At 37.3% G+C, this 11,385-nt stretch overlaps 1 protein-coding gene across 1 annotated transcript in view; it reads left to right on the top strand.

Moving 5' to 3' along the window:
- LOC138160061 (Y+L amino acid transporter 2-like) overlaps positions 1-11,385 on the top strand; it is a 38,475-nt gene that overhangs the window by 2,060 nt on the left and 25,030 nt on the right. Inside the window, exons 2-3 of the mRNA XM_069086573.1 lie at positions 3,014-3,139; positions 9,513-9,657. Coding sequence (XP_068942674.1) covers positions 3,014-3,139; positions 9,513-9,657 — 271 coding nt within the window. The remainder of the gene's footprint in view (positions 1-3,013; positions 3,140-9,512; positions 9,658-11,385) is intronic.

The raw sequence follows: 11,385 nt of genomic DNA, 5'->3' as shown, positions 1-11,385 counted from the left end.
ACAGAAGAGAGCAGAAGGAAGTTCAAAAGAGAACATAGAAAAGCAGGGCAGTTTTGTTATTACCATGTTTGGCATATTCGTTTTTTACAGCAATCGGGGTTAAGTAACTTGCTCAAGGTTACTTACACGGCCAGTTATTTCTGGGTGTGGTGCTAAGTATCTGAGCCCGGATTCGATCCCAGGTCATCCCAACGCTGGAGCCGGTGCTCTTACTCCCTGTGATACCTGGCCGCCCCTTGTTTGGCATATTTACTTAAAAAAATATTTGTAGTAGAAGTTCACAGTTTAATAATCAATCCTCTTTCCTATTCTTTTTATCTTGAATTGTTCATGTTTGTTAAATTCATAGTAAAAAAAAAAAAAAAAGGAAACATTTTAAAAGAAATATAATGAAATAGAACATAGTAGCTCTGATCTAAGCCACATCTTCCAGTTGACAGGTTCCTGGGTTAGTAGGTAACGAAACTGGGACAAGAATCTAGGTCTCCTGACACCCAGCTTTCTCCTAGATTGTATTCATGTGTACTGTGAATTTGCTTCACTCTGACATCTGAGAATATCTATTATTTAGAAGAGGCAGCTTCTGATGTTGGCTCTTGTTTTGACTTAGCAACAAGTCTTGGGAAAGTATTTTAGCTTCTACTTTAAGATCTATCATCAAATAGAATTTCAATTTCTTTCTCCTTGATTTCCCCACATGATTAACTATAACAATACAAAAAAAAAATCTTTTTAAGATTTATGTAAACAACACACACAGCAGTGGCTGCATCTGGACCCACATTCAAGGACTAGATTGGGTTCAGGGGTTTCTAGTCCCTAAAGTGAGGGGTCTGGTGCAGGAAGTTTATATTTGGCCCATGACTAGGGTTGCCCCCAAAATGCAAAGTAATGAGGAGAGGCTTTGCATGGGTATTGTGACCTGTAGCACCATGGAGCTGCTATGGAGAAATTCTCCTCATATCCCAAGTGCCCCCTATAGATATACTGTACTAATGCATTTAAATTCCTTTCCTCCTGTGAGGCTTAGACTTGGTCTCATCAAATCATGGTATCATACAGTTTTTATCCATGTGTCATAAGATGAATTCTGCCCAATTTGGTCCTAATTATTTGAAGATTAGCTTTATATAGATCATAGTTCTGGACCAAACAAGCCCCCAAAATTATTTGTGTAAAATTGCTAGTTTGGGGATTTTAAGATAGAGGGATTTTCAAAAGGTGTAGCCAAGATATACTATGAGGCACTGAGAATGTTGTAAAGGAGTGCCACCATGAAGTTTCCAGCAGTTTGTTGTAGGGAAGACAGCACTGAATTTGGACTCAATGACTTGGGTTCAAATCCCACAAATGCTACTGAATAGCTTGGGCAAGCCATTTAAACTCTCTGGGCCTCAGTTGTCTCATCTGTAAAAATAAAGGGATTGAACTGTGAGAGCTACTGTACAGTCTACAAAGACCTTCAGGTGTACCTAATTAGCCTCTGGGCAGCTAGGTGGTGCAGCAGATAGATTACTGGGCCTGGAGTCAGGAAGACCTGAGCCCAAATTCAGCCTCAGACACTTACTGGTTGTATGACCTTGGGTAAGTCACTTAACCCTGTTTGCCTCAGCTTTCTCATCTGTAAAATAAGCTAGAAAAGGAAATGGCAAACCACTCCAGTATCTTTGCCAACAAAGTCTCAAATGTAGTCATGAAAAGTCAAATGTGACTGAAAAACCACTGAATGATTGACCTATAAGATTGATGAGCTTGAATCCTAGAATAAGTGTAGTAATGGGTTTCTTACATATCTCTCTTTTTAAAAATCTATGACACTCACATTGATGAGATGATCTCTAAGATCCCCTCTAGCTGTGAAATCTTATGGTACTATGGCTCTATTCATAACCTTAAGAGTATTACATTTAGGGGCATGTGGCGCTGCTCCAGCTTCTGGGGGGAGGTGAGCAGGGGAGAAAAGCAAGGAGACAAAAAAGCCCTAGAGAGAGAATAATTATTTTGATAGACATGCCCCAGACCCTTACTAGCTGTATGATCCTGGATAAGTTGCTTAACTTGTCTTAGCCTCAGTTTCCTCACCTATAAAATGATGAGAATAAAAACACCTCCTACACAGGGTTGTTATGAAGATCAAGGGATATAATATATGCAGAGCACTTCACTAACTTTAAAATGGTATATAAATATTAGGAGGGCAGCTAGGTGGTGCAGTGAATAGAGGGCCTGAGTTCAAATCCAGCCTCAGACACTTATCACAAAAAACTAGCTGTGTGACCTTAGGCAAGTCACAATCCCAATTGCCCTAACTTCCCCCCTCCAAAAAGAAAAAAAAAGTTTTTAATTAAATGTTAGCAGCTCCTGTCATTATTATCCTGTTTTCTTTTGACGTGTTGCCTTTTAAAAAGCTGACGATTATACATTTGTCATTTTAAGAGTTTTCACTGAAATATGGCTGATTAGCATAATTTTCTATTCCATAAAGAGAGAGAGAGCCTTGTAGTAGTAGTTAGGGTTCTGGGTTTGGAGTCTGAAACACCTGCGCTTAAATCAGGAGTGTGATGGAACCAGCTTGAACCAGTTCCTAGAAGTTCGTTATTCAATTTTCAGTGTGAGCATTTATACCTTGGAATTTTGGCAAATGTTACAAATAAGGGCTTGATTTATTGTTTCATTGACAATCTAGACTTACAAAAGTGCAGAGAAAATTTCAATAATGCAGATTAAACTTAAAAATATGCTATGCATATATATTCCCCTCCCCACCCCCAGAGCCAGTTGTTAAACATTTACCAGCACACTCCTGGTTCAAATCCTTCTTCTAGCACCTAGAAGCAGTGTGACCTTGGGCAATTTACTGTCTCTGAACCTCATTACATCACAGAGTTGTTGGGAGACTTTTCTGAGATAATCAGTTCATTCTTCCTTACAAAATTTACAATGCTACAGCTATGTCAATTATATTTACATTTTCTCCACAGATTGCTAAAGACTTTTTTTATTTCTTCCACAGGCTTCTTAACATTCATTAACTGCATCAGTGTGAAGTGGGGGACCAGAGTACAGGATATTTTCACATATGCCAAGATCTTGACCCTAATCCTGATTATATCTGTGGGTATATATAAAATTTGTGAAGGTAAGGAAAGAAGGATTGAATCTGAAGATGTTAGTAAACAAAAATCAAATATGTAAGCAGAATAATTAAAAGAATAATAGAAAAGTCAAAGTTACTCCAGTTATGATATGTTGTGAGAAAAATAATCATCTTAAGAATTCCACATAACTATTAGTAAAATCAAGAAAAAACATTTTTTTATTTCATGTCATTTAGGATGAGTGACCTGGTCTTCACCCCCTTGTGAAAAAGGGTAATTTAGCAGGCCCAGGCACACTTCAAGAAAATTACAAAGCTCTTTTATTATTTCTATACTGAAAAGCATTTCCCCTTGTATCCCACTGACCTAAAACCCCTAAACTCCACTTCCACGTAAGTCAACGCCCTTTTGTACATTTCCCATTTCAATTCCCTCCCCCCTTTTGTCCTAATACTTTATTTAGTAAAGAAATGCCAAGCCATCCTTATCTTTAATCTTATCCCTGGATGTATGCATCCCTCAGATTCTATTAACTCCATAGCACGAGAAAGGAATTTTCTCAATTGTTCAGAGTTGACAAAAGTGTGAATTGAAGATTCAACCCAGGATATCCATTAGAAAAGTCCTAGTATCTAAGACCTTGTCTAGGTTTATAGCTCTATCCTGGGTTACACTTGGTCTGGCAGTTTTTTGGATACACAGGAAAAAGAAGGAGAGTCTGCTCTTTAGGTATGCTGATTAATAGGCAGCTAACATTCCCCACTCCTTTCTTCTGCAATCACTTTATCTCTTACATTAACAAGTATGACTCCTTAGGTTTCACAAATTATGTTTGTATGATTTCCATGGCAACAAAATTCAATCATCCCTTATAATATGTGTGTTATTCTTGAAGATATTCAGGACCCCAGTTCATTCATTCTTGAGGGAGATTCCTTGCTGGGAATTCCCTAGATTAATTAACTCGGAAATCTAGATTAAAAAATAAAAATCTACCTACTGTATGCAAGTTACTAGGAATACTTTATTAGCCTACAAATTTAATAAACTAAAATTACAGCATTGATTCTATGAGAAAGACTGCTGTGAGGATCTCAGGACTTGTCAGGTAATGTCAGAGAGTTAGCCCAGATGAGCTTCCCTGCTGGGGTCCCTAGGAAGGTCCATATTATGTACCCCTTAAAAAGGTAAACCCCTTGTCACTTAAAGAACTCAGAAACAGAGTGTGCAGAGGAAGGTGTTTTAAAATGTTTCCAGCAAGGAAGCCAAGGAAACACCCACAATGATGCAGAAGCAAGAGTGAGGTTCTACTGTTCTGTCCTTCCTGCCTGGTAGACTTGGGGTTAGTCAAATTCCTCAAATTCCTCACTTTATTTCCCTACATTCCCTCTATATATGTAGATTATAGGCATGGTATCGAGGATACTAGGATCCAAGCTATTTGCCACACCCCCACCTTTCTAGCTCCCTCTAGCCATTGTCATAGTTCCCAGAAGGCCACAGTCTTAGTAAGATAAGCAAGCTTCCCCATAGCTGTTAATTATCTTCCAATAACTTTTGTGGGAGCAAAACAAGATATCATAATATCACCTCTTATATTATATATTATATATATATATTATAATATTATATGCACATATAATATTATATATATACATATTACCCCTCCCTTTTGAAGCACAAAAACTCTATATAACTTGAGTCATGCTAAGATCCATTTGTAAAGATGAACAGAGCCCAAATTAGGCAAGGCTACCAGGACTTTGCCTTAGGGTAGAAAATGTAGATGGCACAAAAATGTAATACTAGTACTCCTTTGACAGATTTAGAGGTAAGGGGAGTAGAACTCCGACTGGCCTAAGAGAAGGGAGTGAGGCAAAAAAAAAAAAATTTGTTTCATTTCTAGTTTGCTGTGGAATCCTGGACTGAAGTTTGTTCACTCCCTCTCTTTGCTCATCCCATAACAAAATCACCAACTAGCCCATTCCTGCCCATTCCCCTCCTCAGGGCTTCCTTTTCCCTCTCTTCTGCCCTGCCTCCATTAATATCTATATTTTGCCTCAAAAAGGGTGAATATTAATACCAAAGCCAACTTCTTTCCCCCAGGCATTGAGGAAGGGAGCTTCTTTGGAAAACCTCTCCTTTTTTTCTATTTTCTTTTTTTTTAATTTTGAGTTCCAAATTCTCTCCCTCCCTTTGGCCCTTCCCCTTCTCATTGAGAAGGCAAGCAACATAATACCTGTTATACATGTGAAGTCATACAAAATATAATTCCATATCAGCCATATTGAAAAAGAAAAGAAAAATAAAGAAAGTTGGGGGAAGGGCAATAGGCTTCAGTCTACACTTAGAGTTCATCAGTTCCCCCTCTGTAAGATATGATTGAATTTTGTTTCCACAGAAATTATATGAAACTTGATTTGAAGCCATACTGATGGCTAATGTCAGAAACAAGAACTGCTTATAGAGGACAGTGCGGGAGGCTGGCCCCTGAACATCAACATATCTACTACTTTTCTTTGTTCTCACAAGGCCTCTTCCTGTATATCAAAAGGAACTGTCAGGCCAGGTTAACAATTGACAAAGGATGGGGATAAGGACCATAAACCCAGACCCAGCCTCAGATAATGGGACTTTTATTATTGACATCCTGGGCTAGAATTTTCAAATCCAACATTTGTCAAATCTATTAGCAACTGGGGAGAAACCTTTCTCATGCTATCTGATGCAGACAAATGGGGAGGGGGCTAAAAATATTCTGGCTTGGCATTTCCTTTTATAAAGAATAAAGTATATGAGTATGAGAAGATGTAATCAAGGGTTGGGATTTAGTGAACCCTTAAATGCTAACCAATAGAATTCAAGGTGTGAAATTCAAATCTGGATGAATTATAAAGGACTGCGTAATTAGCTTAACATTGTACTTGTGCCTTTCACAGGGCTTTGTAAAAGGCCAAGTTACCCATCTGAAATGGATGTGAAATAAAAATCTTTTTTTTTCTAATTACACTCATGGCCAGGTAAAATTCTTGGTTATTTCTAATACCTCTGAAGGTAGATAGCATTTTTCATCATGAATCATTGTTAGCTAGGTCTTTTACAATTAATCATCATTAACCATATTATTGGTATTGTAAACAATGCTTTGGTTCTGCTTACTTTACCTGGCATCAGTTCACAAAAGTCTTCCCAGTGTTTTCAGATCCCATTCCCCCTGTCATTTCTTAGAGCACAATAGTGTTCTGTCACAATCATATACCACAATTTGTTTGGTCATTTCAAAGCTAATGGACATTTGGGGAAGCCTCTCCCGTGGAGTAAAAATAGCATCCAAATCACGTAGACTAAACAAGATGACCTCCGGAGCTCCTTCCTGTTCTGAGATTCAACTCTCTAAGTCACTTTGATCATTAATTTTCTCTCCCACCCAACCAAATTTGTCTTAATTGTTCCTTACATTATTTTCACATCATGAATCACAAAGTTAATTAGTATACGACTTGCCCCAGTTCACTCTTCTTGCCACAGGAGATGAAATAACTAGTTATGGCTCTGACTGTTAATAAAACCTGTAAAAGACACATTGAAATAAAGATAGTTGTTGTGGAAAGATCATTGAACCTAGCATCAAGACAGTTGGGTTCTAGGACCGATTCTCTCATTATATGTGTATGTCCTGAGGCCAGTTACTTCCAGAATTTGGACTGTAGGTTTCTTCTTTGTTAAATGAAGGGTGTGAAGTAGATAATTTTTAAGCTATTTTCCAGTCCTAAAATTATGCAACTTTCTAAAGTATCTTGCCTTGGACATTCTGTAATCTTCATAATTACATCAGAGGTAATGATTTATTCTACCTGTTATATCTATAATTCCTTATTGTTTTATGATCACAATGTAAAGATTTCCCAGAAGATCACATAATATCCATTGAATCATTTAAAATGATGTTCATTTCTTTTAGATGGGGAAAGGGACCAAGTATTTATTAAGCTCTTAATGATGTGTGAGGAATTGTGGTAAGTGCTTTACAATATTAATTCATTTGATTCCCACAACAGCCTATGAGGTAGGTGCCATTGTTATCCCTGTTTTACAATTAGGGAAACTGAAGCAGAGGTGACTTGTTCAGAGTCACATAGCTGGCAAATATTGGAGGCTGGATTTGAACTCAAGTCTTCCTGATTTCAGGTCTGCCTCTCTACCCACCTCATGACCCATATACCTCTAGATGAAAGATCTTTAAACAAAAAATAAGTTTAGAAAAGGCTAGTGAAAAGAACATTGTGGGTTTAAGGAGCCTGTCTGCAAGTTGCGCTGGAGAGAATACTAGATTTGGAGTCAGCAAAGCCCAGATTGGAGTCAAATGTCTGTTCCACCTCACATACTTACTAGCTGTGTGGCACTAGGCAAGTCAGTTGACTTCTCTGGGCCTCAGTTTCCTCCACCTGTAAAATGAAAGCTTGGATTTAATGGTCTTTAAGGTGACTTCAAACACTCAGTCTCTGATGTTTCATTCTATATTGGTGATTATTTGAGATATAGCCTACGATTTAGGGTCAAATGGAAAACTGTAGTTGCCTGCTTCCAAGAGACAAATATGGAAGAAAAATATGAAAGCACAGCATGATCCTAATAGAATTGTGTCATGAGTTAAGGCTGAAAAAGAATGATATAGACAAAATTACCATATTTTTGAGCTATATTGGATAAAAAAAGATTTTTAAAATGCTTGGGATATTTCTCTGAGTAAATGGGACAATGGTAACTGACAATATTGTCTTTTACGGAGGAGAATGAGTTTAAACTAAAGTAGGACTAAAGGAACAAATGCAAAGTTGAAACCCAAGCAGGAAAATAGTAGAGAGGACCTAACTACCACTGAAGAATTCTAGTCATCAAATGCTCCAGATGAACTACATTCCAGAGTACTAAAAGAACTGACAGACACAGTTATTATTCTGGCTGGGTCTGAGGAAGAAGGAAGGAACTGGAAGGAGAAGGGTCACATTCTTATTTTATTTGTTGTTGTTGAGTTGTTCAGTCATGTCTGACTCTTTGTGACTTCATGGACCATGGCAGGAAAGGCCCTTCTATCCTCCACTATCTCTCAAAGTTTGTTCAAGCTCATGTTCTTCTGTAACACTTTCCATCTCATCCTCTGCCATCCCCTTTTCCTTTTGCCTTCAATCTTTCCCAACCTCAAGGTCTTTTCCAATGAGTTCTATCTCTCATTATATGATTAAAGTATTTACTCTTCAGCTTCACTATTTGACCTTCCTGGGAATAGCCTGAGGTAATTTCTTTAAGTATGACCTGATTTGATCTCTTTGTTAACCAAGGGACACTCAAAAGTTTTCTCTAGCATCACAATTCAAAAGCACCTTTCCAAATATTCCATGTTGTCATAGTTAGCACAAAATTATGTATCCTTAGTCTCCTACCTCTTTCAAATGACATCTACCTGGAAAATGAGGGGATTAGACAGATGACTCCCAATTTCCCTTCCAACTTTAAATCTTATTATAATATAACTCTAATTCTACTGTTAGGATTGTTACTATGAGCTATGGGGAATTGGCCTAACCTTTGCAGTAAGGTGATAAAACATATGATTTGCCTGTATTCTTACAAACTCTTTCTTACCTCTTTGATTGACTCTCCTGAACCCCCTATAAAAATCAAATATATATTTGACACACATATTATATACGATATAAATCATATATGTAGTATTTTTTTTGTACATAAAACCGTCATTGACCTAAAGATATTCATTAAGACAAAGATGTTCACTTCTCTCATTGCCTTTTCATAGGGCCATGAGTATAATGACAAGAAATAGTTAATGTACCCCTATGACAGGACCAGGGCTCTTTTAAATCCTAAGGATTAATTTTCCCTAAAGGCAACCAAGTTTTCCTTGGGACTTAACTAACCCCAGCCTTCCTTGATAAAAATTCCCATTCACATGGATTTGATGCCCCTCTTACTCTATGATATCTGAAGACCATCATACCTTGTAACACCTTACTCTATAACAGTAAAGAAAACCACTTTACTTTTTACTTTACCCCTCTTCAATAAGTTGTGGGTGCCTCATTTTGTCCTAACACGGAACCCAAGCTAACTGGGTCCTAGCACTAGGCCGTATGACCCTAAGTCACATGACTGCTATCTGCCTCAGTTTTCTCATCTATAAAATGGGAATTATAATATATCACCCATTTCATAAGGTTTTTGTGAGGACGAAATGAGATGATATTTGTAAAGTGCTTAGTACAATGCCTGGCACATACCAGATGCTTGATAAACACTTATTTCCTTCCTTTCTTTACTTATTCCTTCACTTCACACAGGTATCAGCTGGAAATGTATTTTCTTATACAAAAATCCTGACTTCTTAAATTATTGTAGGAGAAACAAACAATTTTAAGGATCCTTTTGAAGGTTCCACCAGTGACCCAGGACTTATGGCCCAAGCCTTGTACTCAGCTCTTTTTTCCTACTCCGGATGGGATACACTGAATTTTGTCACTGAGGAAATGAAGAATCCTGAAAGGTACTGTACCCATAATTATATAAAAATCTGATATGTATAATTCCCTGAATAATAGCCACTATGAGAATAATATCATCACAAAATTAAAGGAAACTCCCAATTGTTTGGTTGTCATAAATTTTTATTAATGAATTAATTGCTAGATCATGTTTATAAAAAATATGAACTATATCCAGTATAAGAAATATATGATAAAGATTACTTTAAAGTGGTTTTTAACAGAAATAAACATCTAAATAAGTAGAGAGGTATCCTGCAATCACAGGTAGGCAGAGTCAGAAATATCACAGGGTGGCCAGGGATTTGCCTCAAATGTCCACATTGGCATCTTCTTGTCCTAGGAGGTTACATGTCTCCTTTTCATCCTTCCAAACTCCTCTCCTTCCCAAGAACACCAGTCACCTAACTGGTTCTTTCCATCCTTGACCACCTGGCTGCTATTCCCTAGCATCATTTACCCATGATGCCTCTCTCTTGGGGCCCACCTTCTCACCTGCATGGATCATTCCTGATAGGATACATGACCTGAGGACTCATACCACATAGGATATGCAGAATTAGTGCAGAATAAGTATGTCAGGGAGAATCTTTCCACTGTCATCCTGCTCCCATCTAACTCTCCCAGGCTCTATAATCCTCTGTTCTCCCTTTCTACTCTGACCTATGACTTATTACCAAGTTCTTCAACTTATACACTTTCCTCTCATATTTTTTCCATCTTCTTATGCATCACTGAAACCTAACCTTTTCTGTTAGACACCACATCTCTTGGAACCTTCTCTAAAGCTGGCTTTTCTTTTCCAAACATACCCTAGCTCACAACAGGAAGATTTGTTGTACTCTTCCTTCCTCTATCACCATCACTCAGCAGCCCCTCTCCTCCTTTAAAGCTGACTCAGTCAGTACAGATCCTTGTTAGAATTCCTAGTTATGGTTCTGTGGTTGGATCAAAGAAATATAGTAAAAATATCAATAATACTAACCAAATTGGGCAAAATATTAAGAAAAAATTGAAAAAAGTTATTCTATAAATCAGTAGTTACTTTTATAAAACCTGCCTAGTTCTAGAAAGATAGCTCAGTGGAATGGAATACAAAACTCAGAGCTAGAATTTGGCACATTTGAATCAACAAACTTCCATCTAAAAATACCAAGGAATGGGATCAATTCAGTAAAAATTATTGGCTACATTGACTAGGGGCATGGCACAAAAAAAAGTTTGAATCTATGCCACTCCTTCTAAATAATAAATTCTAATTGGATCCAGAATCTGAATGTTAAAAAATAACCCAGAACCTCAAAGAAAAAGGAATGGTATATTTGTTTCAGTTGATAGGCTCCATGACATAAAGATAAAAGAATATTATTGGAGGAAAAATATCTAAAATTAAAAGAAAATTTATTGTGAAAAATAATATAGTAAATATATAAGATGAAGATCTAACACCTAGTTTTTGTAAAGAAAGAACACATCTATAAGAGTGTATAATACACCATGTAATGGAGAACTGAACAAAGGATATGAAAGGAAGAAAATGCTGCCAGTGCTAGAAATTGGTTGGTTGGTTGGTTGGTTGGTTGGTTAGTTGTTGTCCTTCATTCTTGAAGAGGACCAAAATGACATCAATACGCTAGAGTCAAGCTCAAATGTGTCCAACTGGGGTTGATCAGATCAATATGAACCTGTAATACTCTACCACAAGTTGGATACAAGTAGCCCATTGAACA

Source organism: Petaurus breviceps, unplaced genomic scaffold (genome assembly GCF_028583685.1).
Source record: "Petaurus breviceps papuanus isolate PSGF00001 unplaced genomic scaffold, PetGlider_PUasm1.0 179, whole genome shotgun sequence".
NCBI lineage: Eukaryota > Metazoa > Chordata > Mammalia > Diprotodontia > Petauridae > Petaurus > Petaurus breviceps.
Note: the sequence above shows the minus strand (reverse complement) of the source record. Positions and strands in the feature narration are given on the sequence as shown.